This window comes from Caenorhabditis briggsae, assembly GCF_000004555.2.
Source record: "Caenorhabditis briggsae complete genome, chrI, whole genome shotgun sequence".
NCBI lineage: Eukaryota > Metazoa > Nematoda > Chromadorea > Rhabditida > Rhabditidae > Caenorhabditis > Caenorhabditis briggsae.
Window position 1 is genome coordinate 4541420 of NC_013489.2, and position 20506 is coordinate 4561925.

Here is a 20506-nt window from a genome sequence, read left to right on the forward strand (position 1 = left end):
AAACAGATGGAGCAAAGCAAGGGAGTTAATTAAAACAACTGGCAAAAAACAAACGAATGTTATTTTTACTTATTAACAGAATTATTAGATGAGATTGAGCTGTGCGGGAGAGGAGAAAAAAAAAAGAGGGGGATGGCTTTTGAGGGAATTTGAGATTTATGCAGTCTTTTCTGTAGAAAACCGGCGAACTGCGTAGTGAGCGACGACGATGACTTGTCCCAAGATGAGAACAGCCAATGTTCCGAAAATAGCGAAAACTGTGATTCGGTTCAAGCAGATTGATCCCTCTTCGATGACTTGCACCTCATGAGCTTCTTCGCGAAGAAGGTCAAGAGTTGAGGCACGGGACATGGCAACTGGCTCATTGACCTGAAAAATTTCAATTTAAATATATATCACTTCCTGTTTAGAGTTCAGAGTCTAAGAAATTGAATGCATACTTTTGTACATACCTGCTGAAGTGGGTCAATGATGACAATGGATGTTGTGGCATGCGATCTTCTTGGGATCAAGTATCTGTTGGTCTCGACTGAAATTTCAAAAAAATAATATTTAACACCTTCTGGGATTATAAAAACTCACATTCTTCAATATTGTTGTTGACTTCTCTCTTCTTTCTTCCAAATGATTTCTTAACTCCTCCAGTCAGAGCGCACTCGACAGCTTCGCAGTCTCCTTTGCAGATCTCAACCTCGCAGGTTACTCTGATAGAAGCGGTTGAATCGAAACGGAATGCTTGCATCTTGGTAGTCTTGACAGCAGACGACTTGACCTCGATAGCTCCTGGGATGAGCTTCTGAGCAACAGCTGGGGTTGGGCATCCTCCGTCAATGAGTTGGAGTTTCTCTCCGGCTCCTGCCTTTCCTCCGGCAAGTCCTGGTTCGGCGTGGCAGTTCTTGACGAAGAAGTCAAGCTCGTCATCCATAGCCATGATCTCCCAACGAAGCTCAAGAATGTCTCCGAGTTTAGCTTGCACAAGCGGTTGTTCGGTTCCATCGCCATTCAACAATTGCATGAGAACTGGATTTCCGAGCTCGATCTTTCCACGTGGTTGAATGAGATTGGCTTCTGGTCCAGTGACAGTCATGTTGTATCCGGCTTGAACACGTCCTCCGAGCATGCTGGAATAGTCGCAGGAAACCTCATAGAGTTGATCCATAGAGGTGACAAGTCCTGGGATTCCAAGGTTGTTAGTTTGGATGACAACAGTCGATTTGTAGGTTCCATTGAGAAGATCAACAAGTCCACAGTCACGGAATTCAGCAGCTTGTCTCTTTTGACGGAACTCCTCGATTTCCTCCTTTAGTGGAGTTTCTTCTCCCTTCTTGGTCTTGTTCTTTCCAGTCTCGTTATCATCAAGGTTATCAAGAGAAATTGGACGCATTCCAAAGTCTTTTGGAAGTCCGAGGACAAGAGTGGCAGCGTTGGAGTTGGCAACCTCAACACGGCAGGTATCAAACTTGTTCTTGACGAAAATGACTCCGCTGAATGGCTCTCCATTGTTAATTTGGACCTTGATTCCCTCGTAGTTGCAGATAGTTTGGATAGCCTCGGCCTTAACCTCAACTGGTGGACCAAGTGGAACAGTGGATTCTGGAGCACGGCGGTGTTCAGTATTCTTGATGGTTGGCTTCTTGACCTTCTTGGTAGCGAGAAGTTGAGCCTTAGAGTCCTTTCCTTCAACGACAGTTCCGGAAACACGGTGTTTGGTTTCTGGGACGTTGGCAGCAGCAGAAGCTCCAGTGTCGACTTCCTTGGTCACGCAGAGATTCTTGTAGAAGTCAGTGTGCTCATTGACCTCAGCATCTTCATCGATAGCATCGAACAAAGAGCAATCTCCGAGACGACGATTGTAGTTGGCTCCAGCGCATCTGAAAAAGAAGGATCTTTTTTGAAATTCTAGATTAAAAATCCTACGTCGGGTTTCCAGCGCAAACTTCGAGGCAAGAGTTGAGAGAGACGACCTTGTAGCTCTTGGCCGGGATTCCGCGTTGCTTGGTGTGAAGATAGCGGGAGAAGAGAGCATCATCCTTGTTAGCAGAGCAGTCGTTTTCCACTAGAGGCAGAGCTATGAGAAACAGACAGTTTACACACAAACACATAAAGCGTTTTTAAGGATTTGGAAACTAGAGTTTTAGGCGGGAAACTGAGAAGGGTAAGTGATATTTGAAACCACGGGATGGACAAGAGAGTTAGGTAAGAAGGATCACAAGACTTACCAGCAAGACAGTGAAGATCATAGAGATCAACTCCTTGACGGACTTGTGGTTGAAGAGTGTTGTGTCCGTCGAGATAGAGAAGATCGCAAGACTTGGTCTTCTTATCGTAGTTGAACGAGCGGCACTTCTCTGGAGCGAGTCCGAAGCACTTGGCAACGCATTCCTTGATTCCCTTGGCAGCTGAGGATTTGAGAACATGAAGCTCAGATTCTCCTTCTGGAAGAGCAGCATTGATAGTGCGGATGGCCTTGAGATGTTGTCCAGCTGGGCACTTTTCTTGTTTGAGGTGGCAGGTGATATCGAAATAGTCAACAAGGAACTCTTCTCCTTCTGGGATGAAGAGTTCTGGCTTGCTTTCTCTGGTCTCAGAGTTCAAGATGCATTCTTGTTCGTTGTAGTAATACATGACCGATTTGCAGACGAATCCTTCTCCAGTCTCTGGTGGTGGGCTGAAATTGAAAGTGAAGATGTTATACTTAGAATTAGTGCTTACTTGGTGCATTGGTCAAGGCACATGGTCACGGAAGGAACATTCTCCATTACGAAAGCAGCGAATCCGACGAGAATCATTTGCGGAACACGCTTGAAGCTTGGTACGTTGCGGCAAGTGTTTGGAGAAGCGAAGCACTTCTTCTCGAAGTAAGTGAATCCTTCGGTTGCAACAAGATCGGCACGTCCAAGTGGCTTCGATCTCTCATCGGCAAGAATACACGTGCGGGTCTTGTTGTTGTACATGAACGATTTGCAGTTGAAATCATTGGATGAGATGGAGAGTCGTTGAGTGCAGAGAGCTTGGCAGGAATCAAGATCGACGTTGATGATACGGTCGAGCTCATTTTTCAATTGCTTTCCTTCGACAGCGATGTATTGGGTAATGTATGGTGGATAGCATTGGGCTAAAGAAAAATAAAGGTCAACATGAGAACAAGGATTTTTTGGAACTTACATCCAGCGCAGTTGTTATCCATGTAGATAACGGTATCATCAGCCTCGTCAACGAAGAGAGATGGGCGGTCAAGACGATCTTCAGTGTTCAAGATGCACTCTTGATCAACTGGATAGAACATGGCAGATTCACATTCAAATCCAAAGGTATCAAAAGCATTAAGACAAGCTGCCATACAAACTTGAATGTTCTCAGCTGGAACGACCTCGCGGGCAAATCCAACGAGGATCTTCTGCTCGAAAAGATCGAACTGGAATGGAGATTGACAGACGCGGTCACTCTTGACACAGCTCTTGGTAAGGAGTTGACTGCCCTTGGTTGCCTTTTCAGATCCAGCACGGAAGACGGCGCATGATCCATCCTTGAATTCAACACCCTGGCAATCCAGAGAAGCAGCGCAGTGGTCGGAGCATTCAGCAAGATTCGATGTTGGGATTGTTCTGATGCGAGCTCCAACAGTGGAATTGTGTTGGAGAACAAAAATAGTTTGAGTTTCTGGAGGGCATATCGTAACTGATGCTGAAAGTTGGATAGGATTATTAAGGTTGTACAATAAATGAACTTACGTAGAGTATCTGCTAAAGCGGACACCGCTAGGAGGGCGACAACCGCGAAGACCTTCATTGGTCAAAGTGTGTGGTCGAGTGTTGCAAAACGGGAGGTTCGTTCGCCAAGCACACCCTTCTGAAATGAAAGAAAACAGATAAGAGGAGGGATCTGTATGTGAGTGGGAAGAATAAAAAGAAACATTTGAAGAAGAAGTGAACAACGGGATAGAATTCCCGAGAAAAGGACGAGTTTATGAAATGTGAATCATTGAATCGAAAGTTCCTTTTTTGCCTTTTTGGGATGCTTTCATCGGAACAATCCAAAAAAGGATTCGGGGATAGCATCGAAGGAATAAATTTTGGACACCAACCCAAATGGTATATCAGGTGGAAACGAAACTAGAAAAGGGAATCTGGCTAGGATAGGAAATGAAAGCTCCGCCACGTTATGATGATATCCATATACTCGGTCAAATACGATTACTACGGAAAAGAAAGAAAAGGAGAAGTCCCGTAGAGAGAGGCGGTGACATTATTTCCCCCAGGAATGTTCGGGTGAAGGCCACTGTACAAAAGTTTCGGATCAGATAGGACTGTAGATGGCCAATACTGATAACCTAGTGTCGGTCATCTCAGACCGCGGAATGAGGAGAAGGAATGATAGATTTGCGAAGATTTGATCCTGGGAGAAGGGAATGGATACCCGCACGGCAAAGTACCCCAGAGGTCATCCCATTCTCATCAAGTTTTTTTCCGCCTTCCTGTCGCTGGCTTCTTCTTCTTGTTCTCTCACTCTTCCTTTTTTCGAGAAACCGGTTCCAGGATGGGATAGCCACCAGCATCGGCGGGCGCGAGAAACCGCAAATCCCTCGCTCACGGATACTTCTGGATTCTTGAAGCATGAATCATGAATCAGAATTCCATGGAACATCACTTTTTGGAGCGGAGAATTAGCGGGTTGACGACGTTTCAAACTTGAAAAGGAAAGTGCGTCGAGAATAATAATAATAGACATAATAAAGAATGTGAGGACACAAAAAAGTGAATGACATCTTTGTGTTAAACGATACAAAATGGATAACGGAGCTTTCCGGAATCTCGATTTTTGAACACGTGGGAGGAGAAGAAAATGGGAGAAAGGGGTGATTCATATGCCTTGGATGTTAAGAATCATCAGCTTGAGGCATAGAATCGAGAACAAATTAGATCATATTTTTAGGATAGCTGAATGGAGAAACTAAAATTGAGAGGGGTTACTGTAACTGAAAGGAGTTTATAACCTACCGTATTCCGTCTTATAGAAGCCCACCCAAACCGTCAACTTTGAGCTCATCTATCCCCATTCATGTAGAAAATATCAAAAATGTGTCAACTGATAAATTGTTTATCATAACCTTCCCAATGTTTTATCAGTTGATCACTTTTTGATATTTTTCACAGAAATCGAGATAATTAAGCTCATGGTTGACGATTCGGATAATCTTCTTTTAGAGGAAATGTGCTAATGTGTTTTCATGCCGCAAATTTCATTCGGTTCTCGAGAAATTTTTTGAAATCAGAACCCTATTTTGACCAAGAATCTGGATATTTCTAGGTTTTGAGATATGCAATCAGAACAAAAAAAGCTCAGCTTGCGAAGTATTACTGCAAAACGCCAAAATGATTCTACAATATTGATGCTAAACGAACTACCATAACCCTCCCTAATGGAATGTTCCCAAGTCGTAAACTTTGAGCTCATATATCGGTTTCTGTAGAATATATCAAAAAGTTGTGAAATGATAAATCTTTCCTCATAATATCAAAAATATTTTGTCAGTTAACTATTTTATGATATCTTTTACAGGAAATGAGATAAATTGACTCAAATTGGAAGTTAGGAGCCATTATGTTAGAGCTTTTACGATATGTTAAATACAGATACGAATAAACCTTCACAGGTTTGCTAGAAACGTCTACATCCTAAATCTTTGTTTCATAAAAACTAATAAGTTTAGAAATCATCTGAACCTTGAATAACTAACAGATAAAAAAGTCGTCTCGTTATTCACCATGTCCGAAAGTATATGTGCACCAATTTTCAAGAAATTCTCAAAGCCTTTTTGAAAACACTTCCCTTGTAAGATGAATCTTGACCGCTACATAAAACCAATTTTCTCCCTTTCCCTAGTTCCGAAAAAGTGAGTGTTGGTCTCAATAACAATTACGTAATGGAAAACCAAATGAAAGGGGGAAAAGCATCGGAAGTCAAAACCAAAAAACACAACGATCAAAGTTGTCGGGTAGTCGGTCAACACAAAACGATAGAGAGAGATAATGTTCCAAAACCGTGACCCAATTTGCGGATGGGGCGCCTGGAGACATTGTGTTGACCGTTTTTGTGACACATTTGGAAGAAGAAGAAGGCGTCGAAAGAGAAATCGGATTGACATTGGACAAAAAGAGTTAAGAAACGAATAGGAATAGAGAGGGAAACCGATTGGATCGGGACACGGAAGGGCGATTAGAATATCTATGAGGTAAGGAAAAAGAGGGAATAACAATATTCTCGAGACTGCGATGGAATAGGTGTGTTGCGTAAACTCCGTTGAGGAAAAGGATTACGGAAGCCATGGTGCATCGTTATGAAGAAATTCAGAAGGCACTTCTGTTGAAGGTTAGGAGTGAGAATGCGTCAAGAGAAAACTAGAAGAGTGAAAATGATAGGGGGTCAGAGAGGCGCGGCGTCTCGGAAGATATGGGGGCAGAAGAAGAGAAAGCAACACGGATAGCCAGCAGTTATGTTTGAACGAACCGACCGATAAATGGGACACCACATTTGGTAATTGGGTCATTAGGGGTGGCACAGGCACGGCGACAGGACACTTGATTCTAGAGAAAAGGAGAGAAGAAACGACACGATTGATGAGAATTGGAACGACAAAAAGAAGAAGAGGTCGAGAGATCAGTTGAGGAAGGATAAAGAGATACCGATTGACACTGATTGAAACTAAGGAGGAGAAGATAAACTGTGTACGAGGAAGAGGAGGATAATAGGTATGCAAATCGGAAGATTCTGAGGCAGCATGCAAGAATGTGGAAAATGATGAAATGCGAGTCAAAAAACATTTTAGAGTTGCACATTATAAAGTTGCACACATTCTCGCAGCAATATTTCGAATTCAAAATTGTTCTAAGCAGTATTTTCTGAAATTGCCTTAAAAATGTCAAATATATCTTCTCAATATGCTTCTCGGCTGTCAGCTTGAAACATCAGTTCCGAAGTAGAGGAGTACCGAGTCATAAGTTTTTTGAATTTTGGTTAGCTTCAACAGCGGTCTTGTCCGGAACCTGAGCAACCTCCGACCAGAAGTTGCCGGCGACGCCCGAGCTCTTACAGGGACCAAATTAAGTTTGGTCAGACCGGACGGCCACAGGACCTTTCTTCTACAAGCTCTACGTTGCGGAGTTCTACAGTCTACGTTTGATGTGTTTCAAAATAAAAGAAACCAGCTTTAGTCATACTCAAAGTCATTCCAAATTCTCGAACACCGGGATTATCAGAACCCGTTAGATGACGACATCGATTAGCCAAATTAGTGCGCAACAACGGAGATATTGAAATTTGAATAAAGTGACGTATTGAAAATTGAATGTTTTCTGTGTCCGGAGATAACGGGAAGTCTTCCAAGGATTTCCAAGCGTTTCTCTTTCGGATTATTCTAGAGCATCAGTCAAATGATCTCCCGTTTTGAGACTCACAGGGGTACTTACCGTTTCTCAGTCTGAAAATCATCAGTTTTCGAATAAAATCCTACAAATTCCTTGAAGCACTAAACCGAGATGAAATAAGAAAACAATATAGGCTGTATATACTTGCCAGACCTTGATGTTTCGTTACTGGAATGGTTCTACATATGGTTGTACATATATCCACTAGACATTTTATGAAACCAAGTTTTTTAATGCTATTTTTTTCATCCATCTTCCAACAAATTGTTCACCGGAAACCCACTTTCAGGGATTTCATATAAATGATAAAATCAAAACTTTTCCTCTAACTGTTGTAAAAGACTCCAACCGAGAAAAGGAAAAAGTTTAAACAAAATGTGGAAGACTTCTAATCTAATTTAGAAATTCAAAGAGATAATAACCATCAAAATGAAGCTAACAAGTTCTCGTCTATCTCTCCGAACAGTATCCGGAATGTGATCTTGATCGAAACCGATCCGGAATACTTGGCTTTAATCCTCTCCGCATCATCATTATCTCTTCATGTATTTTCTCTTTTTACAAATAAATTTGATAAGAAACTTTGTGTGTGTTTTCATTTCAATCCTTCTTTTCTCCTGATTTCTCCATGTTTTCTTCATTTCTCTCGACGTCGTCGTCGCCGCCGGCAACGCATTCATCATCATCGTCTCGTCTCCATCTTTTTGACCTGATTTCTCTTCCTCCAACAACGAAAAAAGAGAAAGACGGTTACTGTCACTTTTCTATCAGATATTGTATGTATGTGGTTGTGTGTGCGCCCCTTCTCCACCCGCCTCCAGTCGTCATCTCTCCTTCTTCGGGATTTTCTCCTGTACTTTTTCGGATCGGTGATAAAGAGACAGTACACAGGAAGAGGAGACGCAGAGCCCCCGGATAGCGTGAAAGGAATGTGCGCACGGTTTATGGGCGAGAACGAGGTCACTCAACCCGAAGACGGACTACTACAATGTTTGGATTACACTTTTTTCGGGATGATATACTGGAAAGAATGGCTATGAGAGTTATCCGGTTGAGAGTTTTTTGTTTGAGGGATATTCAGAGTTTATAGGATAAACAACATCACAATATATGTAGAAACACACTTTCATCATTTCTACCGTAACTAAACCCTGATAAACCAAAGTTTGCCAACGAATCGGCTCAACTAAAATATCGTCCAGACAAAAGGTTATATCATTAGGACGGCTTCAGCTCAGAAAATGTCTAGATCATACGCAAGTTATTCTGATTTTCACTTTTAATGACTGCACAGGGTTCCAAAAGGCCTGGTCAGAAATCGCGCACCAGAAAGCTTTTGGGCCAGACGAACCTTAATAATTTCAAATTGAATGTGGCTTTTAAATGTGTATTTTTAATCATCGCGCTCTTTTTTCGCTGATCGTTGTGCGCTGGGGCGCTGTTTCTGACCGGGTTTTAGGAACCCTGTGCGATGGGTCTGAAGATTAAAAAAATCTACATAGTGCAAAACTGGCTTTTAAGATCTCATTGAGGCAAGATATGGTCATTCTCATTAAAAGAAAACCGATCTTTTAAAAACTCGATTTCAAGAATATCCAATATGAATATATTTGCATAAAAAAGATACAGCTACAATTGTCTTGTTGATGTTCTAATTAATTTAGAATTTCCAAAGTAAATGTCAATTGGAGACGCTGAAAAAATGCTTCTGATTAGAATCGAGAAAAAAAAACCTGAAAACGTAGAAAACCCTGTGATGGTTCAAAACAATTTTGAGCGATGATTCATCCCTCTATTCGATATTATCAGAAATCAAATTTTTAGATCAAAATTTTTTATTCCTTTGCCTTGCGTTTCCCCAAAATCTGAAACTCTAAAGACTCATTGAAATATCAACGCCACATCAGCTATCATGAACGAACTGAACCAATTATCAGGTCATAATTTCCATAAATTGTGTGGATGGAATAAATTATGAAGTTCTGTGGGCAGCACCCTTTTACTCAATTACTTCTGGCTGTTTCCTTGTTTCATGTCTCATGAAAGTTCTAATCAAGGAAATCACTAATGACTTCAAGGATGCGTTTCGGTAAGTCATTGGTCCCAAAATATAAGATAAACAATGAATGATGAAAACAACGAATCAATAGGAAACAAGTCATAAATGAAATGTGTGTCATTCGAAAATAGATACGATAAGGTCGACAATACAACAAAGACATAGATAATGTGCTATGGGTTAGGTACCAAATATGTTTTTTGTTTCTATTTTTTCTTCATTTCTCCAATTCTTCAACCAATTTGATTGGACAGTCAATTGTCTTCAATTTAACGTACTGTCTTTTTTTACCTTCATCTTAGACTTTGAGCCGAAAAAAACTAGATTCTATGGTGTTGCTGAAAAATGAGCCAGCAGTCAAAGTTGGTTTCAAATCGCACATTTTTAAAATTTCTCTTTTCCTGTCAATCAATGTGGTTTGTACCTCGTTGCCGAAATGATTATCAGAAAAAATTACCAAACGACTCAACTTTTTTCCAGACAAAATTGTACTTTTTCTCCTTTTACCCATTTCACTGATAACCAATTCACTTTGGCATATCTCTAAACAATTTTGTTGAAAATAAATTTTTTGAAATTCAAAACTTTGTTTTAGGTTATTTAAAAATGAAAAAAGATGACGACATAGATACAATCTATTCAAAACACACATTAACACATTTAAAGATGAAATCTAAAGCTTAGTTCTAAAATAGTGTTCCTTTATTCTTTCCTAAATTAGAAAAGTACTTCTATTTTGACCCAATTGATCTATTATCAATCGTATGAGCCTTGTGAGTTGTGTCTGTGTAAATACACATCACTTCCAACTATTATTTTGGTACAGGAAAATTTCTGTAACTGTGTCTAAGGTCCCAGAGCGACAACTACCGTAATCTAAAAGTATTTTTATTTTCGATTTTTATTTTTCACTGCGGGTTTTTTGTTATTATTCCCCAATTCGAAGAATCATGCCCTTCGGTGAATTAACAAATAAATACTTTAGGAAATAAATCAAGCCGAAAAAGTTTTTTATACTGAAAAAGTTCACTTAAAGGCGGGGGACATGAAAAAAAATAATGTTCTCGAAATTCCGTTCAAAGATGCCCCTCGAGGAGTTGAACTTGTGAAGGCGAGGATTGAGGGTGCGGCGCCGCTACCGACTGAGCCACGCGGGCAAAGAGAAAGCGGACGCCCGATTGCATACATAAAGGCGAGGACGACAGCTGTACGCAGAGTGACATTAAGCGTTGTACACCGTGACGGTAGAATGCATACTCTAGCTACAAAAAAAATACGAAAAATCTCCTGTCCCCCCACCTTTAAAACGCACGAATTCGAAAGAAAATAATAATTCCGGAAATTGGAAATATATTCAGGTTACGGTAGTTGTCGTCGTGGAACCTTCGGACACAGCCACCGGCGTTTCTCTTGCACATCATCTTTTTTTGTAGGAGAATAATAGTTTATCATGTTTTCTGTAACAAAAAAAACCAATAATCGAATATTTGAAATTCTGAAAGAAACCTGAAAAAATTATATAAATCAATGAACTGCCTACAAACTACATACTGCCTACAATCAATTATTGTGCCGTCCCGTTATCGTGAAAAAACGGGAATGCCCCGCCCACTATCCTGACCGTCTAGTTTGTACACAAAAACAGTGTCTCGGCTCTGTTATCATTCCCAATTTCTGTTGTGCTCTCATTCCTCTTTTCTCTTTTATTTTGTGTGTGCAGTCTTTAACGAATAACTAATTGATTTGCCTACCAATTGTTCTTATTAACATCTTACTCCCGATCCTTCTTCTAACCGACTAACAACCTGAAATCCAGATCAATCAATCGATGGGAAAGGATACGGAAAGAACTCCACTTCTCCTCTCAAGCGCAGAGTTCCGGAAGAGTCAAACAAGTTTAAAGTAAGTGTTTTTTTTTCTCAATTTCAAATTTTCAATTCTAACCAACCTACTACTATTTTCCCTATTTAACAATCGGGTTATCAGTCCTTTTAATGTGTGGACAAACAATCAATACAAAATAGTGACCGTCGTGCTCTCTATCAACTTTTTTATTTGGTTGTATCGGAGAAACTCTAAAATTTTTTACTGGGAAACTCATCACTGTAATATGGGACTCAACAAACGCAAGATGTTACAAGCACTTTTCTAGTAATAACCAACGTCGTAAACTTGTTTTTGAGCTTAAAACTAATGCTGTCCACTCATATTTTTAGTTCAAAAAACAACTTTATGATTTGAAGCAACAAAAAAATAAGGCAAAATGGTATTGTTTGATTACTGGAGTGAGATATTTTGGGAAGTCAGAAAGACACCGCGTTTGCACTTTAAGTTCAATTATGTCGATTTCTATGAGAGGTATCAAAAATATGTTAAATCATAAAATATTGGTGATTTTATGATAAATAACTGCTCAGTTGCAAATTTTTTGATATCTTTTAAAGGAACCGAGATAATTGAGATCAAAGTGCACCTATCTATGTAATAGGTTTTCTCTAGAGCACGGCAACATGCATAAAGCAGGAGCCTAGTGGATTAGGTTATTTTTTCTGAAATTAAACCGGGAACATGTGATTATGAAATTGAAAACATCCCCTGCGAATTTGACAAATTCAATGTAGCATCAAAGGATCTTTGCGAGAGAAGAGAGAACTCTGAACTTTGTAATTACGATTTCATCGAGTGACCTTCTCTTCAAAGTTATAAAATGAGAAATCGGGGTTTGAATTTATTCTGGGCATACATGTCGCGGGCCGGGCCGGGGGAGGAATTTTCACTGGCCCGGCCCGGCCCGGGCTGGCCCGGGTTTTTGAGGAAAAAATTTTAAAAAGTCAGTTTTTGAGAGAAAACTGGATTTTTGGGAACATTTTATCAAAAGTTCTTTGTTTTCATGTTTAAGAAGGGTCATGGGATAAATTTCGTGCTTTAAAATGATTATTTTGACAAAAATGTATCAAAAATTATCATAAAATATTTGAAATTTTCGGAACCCGGGCCGGGCCGGGCCGGGATAATTTTTCTCTAGCCGGGTCGGGCCAGGGCTGACCCGGGCCGGGCCAAGATTTAGCAAGTATGATTCTGGGTCTTTTATGCATTTACCGTGAAATCTATATTGAAACTAAAAATTTCCGTACGATGTCAGTGAAAAATTGTTCAAAATTTTATAATTTCATAAAAATATGTTGGAACACAATTTTTTTCTCAAAAAATTGATCAGTTTTGATGAAATCGAAAAAAATTTCAATAGAAGGGCCGTCCCTTTCTATTGTAAGTTTTTAGGGATTTCCTTTTTCCCTTATTCAGTCCAGATACCAACAAGAGCAAACAACCAAACGGCTCTTTCAAAAATCACATAAAATACTTTATCCCCTTTCATACGTCACATTATTTACAAGCTCTCTCTCCTTCTCCTTCTTTTTCTTCTTTTTCTATCTCGACCAAAGTTTCAGAGTCCAACGAAACAAGCAGTCTTCTAGATAGTTTTTATCCAATCGAAAATGATATTAACTCTCTCAAAAAGATTTTAACACAGATTGAGAGAAAGGATTTGAAGGTTTTTGAGCAAAAATGATGATGGGACAAAGTGTAAACAGAAGGCTAGCGATCTCTTGTGAAACGAACAAGTACATAAATGAAAATATGAAAGTCAATATTTGAAGACAAAAAAGAGAAAGGAGTAGAAGCTTGTCTGGACTTTCAGTGTCTACTTTTTAGATCTTTTTTTTACACATATTTATAAGACGTGATATTGTCAAATTGAAAAAAAACTGGCACTACTGGGTTCCAAAGCAATTGGTCAGAAATCCCAGCAAATCTCGGGAACTCGCTAAATGCGCCATTGTGAAATGGATTCTAGAGATTCTACCGATCATATTTCTACCAAAAAAACTAGATTTTGTTCAGAAAATCTCACTAAATTCGCTGAAATAAATTCCATTCAGTAGAGTATCGGATTTTGAAGCAAGGCCCTGTAAATCAACACAAGTGCTACAATTTCTAGGTGCCAGATGTTTTAAACTCGACTATACTCGAAAACTCAAAAACTGAAAACATGTATTTGTCGATAAAATTTCAAGTTTCCAAGGAATACAATTAGTTTTTTGATTCATCAAAAATGCCTCCCAAAAAGCCCAATAGTCTCATATTGCTAAAATGAAACCAAAAGTATGTTTTTTTTACAAAAACTTACAAACCATTCAGCTGTCTCATTCACCAATTTTCTAATTTAATTTACTAAAAACCAGTCTAGTCTGACATCAGCGAAACAAAACGTATCTCGTTTAAACTTTGCAATGTGATTGGAATGAGCAAAAGCTTACAACTCAATGAGAGAGATCCCGATGTGTTTCTTTGCTTCTTCTCATGTCTCTCAGTACTATTTTCTTTTTCTCTGTTTGTTTTTTCGCCTGCGCACTTTCTTCTTCTTACTCTTTCTTTTTTCAACTGGTCAACGGAGAGAGTGAGAGAGAGAGAGGACGCCTTCTTCTTTCTTCTTCTACTTCCAAAGTACGCAAAAGAATACCAAAACAATGAATTGATTCTACACCTCCTATCACTTTCATCATCTTTATCACTATATCAACTATCCATCTGCGTCTCGTATCTATCTCTATTTATCCTCTGGTTGGCTTGGAAACCTTTCCATCGTGTCATCGGCTTTAACATTGTGTCAGAACAAATCTGAGAAGGAGAAAGAAGAAGGAAAAACGAAGAAGACAAAAGGGCGGAGCCAAGACACCTTCTAACATCATATCTATATTTTTAATTAAACGGACGCACCCCGGGGGTGGGCCGAAGCAGCCGAAACCTTTCGGCCATTCTCACACCTTTGTCTTCTTCTTCTCCCCATTTTCTTTTTTTTTTTTTTCGTTTCCTCCCTTTTATCAGAGTTCTGACTCATGAAAAGCCGAAAAAACGAGCCCACCTGGGTGACTAAACCCCTACTCAAACGGTAGGAATTGTTTTTTTAATGTATTTTCTAAAGACAACGATCCTATCAAACACAATTAACTTTTCAGCTCCCATTCAAGTGATTCCTCCATCGATGAGTCTACTGTCAAGCTCACAAACTATGGATTGTTCTCGTACACCAGAGGCAAAGATCTCATTCTTCTCATTGTTGGAACCATTGCAGCAGTCATTCATGGAGCTGGGTTTCCACTTCTTGCCATCGGTATGTTCCCTGTTTTTTATGTTACGAGAATTAAATAATTATTTTGAATGAAATTATTTCCAGGTGGTGTGAGTTATAGGAAAATGGAATCACTTACAATTAGGGAAATTTTAGAAACTTCTAGATGTTAGCTTGTTAGAGGATTAGGAAAAAAAAAAGATATCTGTCAATAATTGTTCTTAAAAAATTGGGAGCACTGAGGGATTTCATTTCAGAACTAATATTTATTGAGTGGAATGATAAACATCCGATTCTCAATTTCGAATTTCCCAAAACTTTGAATTCTGGATTTAGGAAATTTTAAAATACTGAAATCCGGAAAACTCCAATTTTGAAGTCCCGAATTGCCGAACTCCAAAAAAATTCGAATTTCAGGATCACTGAATTTTCGAGATTTCTGGTTTCCGGCAGTTCCGAAACTCTGAAAATACACCTACCTTTTGTCGCCGTTATCATACGTCATACATCATAAGAACGTTTTCCAAAAAGTGACCTCTACCATCTTCAAAGACGAAAAAATCGTCCAAACTACCTACAAATGCTATTAATTTAATTAGATTTCCGTCAAAATGACATCACTTCTACAGAAGAGATACAATTTTTGTTCAAATTGTGATGTGGTTGAAGATCGTCTGGACAAACTTCGGGAAAAATTATGAACCTTAATTGGGATCTTTTTTTCAGTTCTCGGAGGAATGACAACCGTTTTCTTACGTGCTCAAAACTCGGATTTTGTCGTTGGAGTTGGAAATGTAAACCCGAATGGATTGGAACCGATCTCGATGTGAGTGTTTGAGCAGTAAACAAGATCTTGTTGAGCTCTGAATCATAATTAGAGACTTCAAAAACTGTGACGGCATCTGCAATCTTAGAACTTTGATTCTCTTTTTTGCAGCAGACTGCGCAACATTTTTGACAAGAGGTCTGTGAAAACAGCTGATAGAAAGATACAAAGATACAAAGAAAACAAAAAAATGTGTTTTATTTCACACATTATCTAGTTCCGTGTTCAGTAGAGTAATAATTGTTATTTTAGTGATGAATTCAATTCGGAAGTCGTCAAGTATTGCATCTATTATCTGATTCTTGGAGTTGCGATGTTCGTGACTTCATACGTGCAGATTGCTTGTTTCGAATCGTACGCTGAAAATCTTGTACACAAATTGAGACAGAACTATCTGAAGGCAATTCTGAGACAACAGATTCAATGGTTCGACAAACAACAAACTGGAAATTTGACAGCAAGACTGACAGAGTAAGAAAACAGGGATTATGAGAGCATACATCAAGGTTCAACCCCATCTTTTCAGTGATTTGGAGCGTGTCCGAGAAGGATTAGGAGACAAATTTGCTCTTTTGGTCCAAATGTTTGCTGCTTTTCTAGCTGGATACGGAGTCGGATTCTTCTATAGTTGGTCGATGACTCTTGTCATGATGGGTTTCGCTCCATTGATTGTGCTTTCTGGAGCCAAAATGAGCAAGAGTATGGCGACACGGACAAAAGTGGAACAGGAGACGTACGCGGTGGCTGGAGCTATTGCTGAGGAAACATTCTCTTCAATTCGAACTGTTCACTCTTTGAATGGACATAAAAGAGAGTTGGATCGATTCTGGAATGCATTAGAAAATGGAAGAAAGACTGGAATCGTGAAGTATTGTTACATGGGAATTGGAGTTGGATTCAGTAATTTGTGCATGTATTCTTCGTATGCTCTGGCATTCTGGTATGGAAGTACACTCATTATAAACGATCCAACATTCGACAGAGGACTGATTTTTACTGTAAGTGTTGAACTGGAATCTAGGTTTTTCTATCCGGAATTTACAAATTGGGGAAATGGCATTTTGGGGAAAGTAGTTTTGGTAGTTTCGATTTTCGAGGCCTAGCTTTCTCTGATTTCTGTCTCAGCTCTCTCGAAAAACAGACCAAAGCTTTCAGACTGCATGGTCTAGAATTCCACAAATTGGGTTTCCTAGGCAATATAACGAATTTTGCTGACTGATTTTCTAGGCCACCTGTACTTGTTTTCGGACCATGGCCTAGAAATCTCGAAATTCTTCTGTCAAATGAATTCGATTTCTTTTCAGGTCTTCTTCGCCGTGCTTTCCGGTTCCACTTCTCTTGGTGGTGCTCTTCCCCATCTGGCCAGTTTTGGAACTGCTCGTGGAGCTGCTTATACTGTCCTTCGTGTCATCAATTCTCACCCAAAAATCGATCCATATTCCCTTGAAGGACTTCTCGTTGACAATATGAAAGGAGACATCTCATTTCAAAATGTTCATTTCCGTTATCCATCTCGAAAAGACATTCCAGTTTTGAAAGGAATCTCTCTTGAAGTGAAATCTGGCGAAAAAATTGCATTGGTTGGATCGAGTGGGTGTGGAAAATCGACAATCGTCAATCTTCTTCAACGGTTCTATGATCCAACAAAAGGAAAAGTTTCGATTGATGGAGTCGATTTGAAAGAGATTAATGTGCACAGTCTCCGTGAGCAAATTGGAATTGTCAGCCAGGAACCAGTGTTGTTTGATGGAACAATTTATGAGAATATCAAGATGGGAAACGAGCATGCAACTCATGATCAAGTAGTGGAAGCATGTAAAATGGCAAATGCAAATGACTTCATTAAAAGATTACCAGATGGGTACGGTACTAGAGTTGGAGAGAAAGGAGTACAATTGAGTGGAGGACAAAAACAGAGAATCGGTTGGTTTTGTCTCTGGAAGTATGTATTCAATGATGAATTGTTTCAGCTATTGCTCGTGCCCTCGTTAAGAATCCCAAGATCCTTCTACTCGACGAAGCAACATCTGCTCTTGACACAGAAGCTGAAAGAGAAGTGCAGGCAGCTCTCGATCAGGCGCAAGCAGGAAGAACTACTCTAATCGTGGCTCATCGTTTGAGCACAATTCGAAATGTGGATAAGATTTTCGTGTTCAAGGCTGGAAACATTGTTGAAACTGGAAGCCACGAAGAATTGATGAACAAACAAGGAGTGTTCTATGATATGACTCAAGCACAAGTGGTCCGACAACAGCAACAGGAAGCCGGAAAGGACATTGAAGACACTATCTCGGAATCAGCTCATTCCCATCTCAGCAGAAAATCTTCTACGAGAAGTGCGATTTCCATGGCAACATCGATTCATCAGCTGGCGGAAGAAGTTGAGGTAAGAAACCAAAGACACAACGAAATACCGCAAAACCTGTAAAATAGAAGGGCCTCACAGCGCCAAGTTTGAGCTCAATTATCTCAATTCTTTTGCGAAATACCAAAAATGTGTCAACTGACCAAAAACTTCTCATATTATGATGAATGTTTTATTAGTTGACCACTTTTAAATATCTAGTACAAGAACCGAGATATATAAGCTCAAAGTGTTCAAGTCTAGGGTGACCTTCTATGAGAATGTTTACGGTATTTAGAAAACTCTCACACCTCACAATTCTGACCCAAATTTTTTCTCTTAATCCCCCAATTACAGCTAGTTGACCCATTCAACGGTCAAACGAATCAAGACATGATAAGAGCCCGTGTACTGGCGGCTTTCGGGGGTGTAAGTGACTGAACGGTGTACCTGATCTTCTTTCTAATGATGTTTTCTTTGGTTTCAATTCATTCTAACTCTTTCTTATCTTCTTCTCCCTATCCCTTTTCCTCCTACTTTGCGTTTCTGACACTTTCAACCTTTTAAAACAGAACACAAACTATATGATTTTGAGTTACAAGCATGATGTGAATCCGATTTTGTTTCCAGGAATGCAAAGCTCCACCAACTCCAATTTCAAAGATCTTCAACTTCAATCGAGACAAAATTTGGTGGTTCATTGGTGGAATGTTTGGTGCATTCATCTTTGGTTCGGTTACTCCAGTGTTTGCTCTTGTTTATGCCGAAATCTTTAATGTAAGTTCATTCCGTTCAATTCACGAAAAACTGAACTATGCTCTCTTCTAATTGTAGGTTTACTCTGAACCAGTCGAACAAATGCAATCTGATGTCTATTTCTGGTGTGGAATGTTTGTGTTGATGGGGATCACTTTTTTCATTGGATTCTTCATTTCTGCAAATTGCCTCGGACGATGCGGAGAGTCACTGACAATGAAATTGCGATTTGAAGCATTCAAGAACCTTATGAGACAAGATATCGCATTCTATGATGATCTGAGACATGGAACTGGAAAATTGTGCACTAGATTTGCTACTGATGCTCCAAATGTCAGATATGTATTCACTCGTTTACCAGTGGTCCTCGCTTCAATAGTTACTATTTTGGGAGCTCTGGGAATCGGATTCTATTATGGATGGCAACTGGCATTGATTCTTGTTGTGATGGTACCTCTTCTCGTAATGGGTGGATACTTTGAAATGCAAATGAGATTTGGAAAACAAATAAGAGATACTCAACTACTGGAAGAAGCTGGAAAAGTGGCATCTCAGGCTGTTGAACACATCAGAACAGTTCATTCTCTCAATCGGCAAGAACAGTTCCATTTCACATATTGTGAATACTTGAGAGAACCATTCAACACGAATTTGAAGCATGCACACACCTACGGAGCAGTCTTCGCCTTCTCACAATCTCTGATCTTCTTCATGTACGCAGTTGCATTCTATCTCGGAAGCATTTTTGTGAATCAACATTCAATGCAACCAATTGATGTCTATCGTGTATTCTTTGCAATTTCATTCTGTGGACAAATGATTGGAAACACGACTTCTTTCATTCCGGATGTCGTCAAAGCTCGTCTCGCTGCTTCTCTTCTCTTCTACCTCATCGAACATCCGACTCCAATTGATTCTCTTTCTGAAGCTGGAATTGTAAAACCAATCACTGGAAATATTTCAATCCGAAACATCTTTTTCAATTATCCAACAAGAAAGGAAACTAAAGTTTTGCAAGGATTCACAATAGATGTAAGAACAGTATACTTTGAAAATTTGAAACTTTAAATTTAAATTTCAGATCAAGCCAGGTCAAACTGTTGCCCTTGTTGGACACTCTGGATGTGGAAAGTCAACGATTATGGGGCTTTTGGAGAGATTCTATAATCAGGATAAGGGAATGATTGTAAGGGAAACTTTTGGGGAATTCTAAACTTCTGAAATATCATTTTCAGATGATTGACGGTGACAATATCCGAAACCTGAACATCAGTTCTCTCCGACAACAAGTCTGTATCGTCAGTCAAGAGCCAACACTTTTTGATTGTACAATTGGAGAAAACATATGTTATGGAACAAACCGAAATGTCACATATCAGGAGATCGTGGAAGCTGCCAAGATGGCTAACATTCATAATTTCATTCTTGGATTGCCAGATGTAAGTGAATTTCACTGAAGCTGCAGATGAGAAGTCAATTTGATTTATTTCAGGGCTATGATACTCATGTTGGAGAGAAAGGAACTCAATTATCGGGTGGTCAGAAACAAAGAATTGCCATTGCGAGAGCGTTAGTTCGATCTCCATCAGTACTGCTTCTTGATGAGGCTACTAGTGCTTTGGATACGGAATCTGAAAAGGTTTGAGAATTATGTTATCCATATCCTCTTTAAAATATGTTTTCAGATTGTACAAGAGGCTCTCGACGCCGCCAAACAAGGACGCACATGTCTTGTGATCGCTCACAGGTTGAGCACAATTCAGAATAGTGACGTCATCGCAATTGTTAGTGAAGGAAAAATCGTAGACAAAGGAACTCATGATGAATTGATGAGGAAGAGCGAAATCTATCAGAAATTGTGTGAAACACAGCGAATTGTCGAAAGCCAATAATAAAACGAGTCGATCTTCTGTGTTGTTTCTTTTTTTCGTTCTTCCAAAGAACTTTTGGTTTTGAAAGGGTATTT

At 39.5% G+C, this 20506-nt stretch overlaps 2 protein-coding genes across 2 annotated transcripts; one reads left to right on the forward strand and one right to left on the reverse strand.

The window, feature by feature from the left end:
• Positions 1-156: 156 nt before the first annotated feature.
• Cbr-noah-1 lies at positions 157-3789 on the reverse strand (the record flags this gene model as incomplete). Its single annotated transcript, XM_045244158.1, has 8 exons — positions 157-369; positions 453-529; positions 583-1871; positions 1918-2068; positions 2220-2668; positions 2713-3115; positions 3166-3684; positions 3732-3789. The coding sequence occupies 8 exons, from the start codon at positions 3787-3789 to the stop codon at positions 157-159; spliced, it is 3159 nt and encodes a 1052-aa protein (XP_045092555.1).
• A 7522-nt stretch (positions 3790-11311) lies between these two features.
• Cbr-pgp-2 lies at positions 11312-20432 on the forward strand (the record flags this gene model as incomplete). The annotated part of the gene is made up of 13 exons (XM_045244164.1): positions 11312-11385; positions 14502-14656; positions 15341-15440; positions 15693-15911; positions 15967-16537; positions 16745-17363; positions 17411-17826; positions 18415-18561; positions 18619-19572; positions 19622-19726; positions 19776-19979; positions 20033-20179; positions 20226-20432. The coding sequence occupies 13 exons, from the start codon at positions 11312-11314 to the stop codon at positions 20430-20432; spliced, it is 3918 nt and encodes a 1305-aa protein (XP_045092554.1).
• Between the last annotated feature and the right edge of the window lie 74 nt (positions 20433-20506).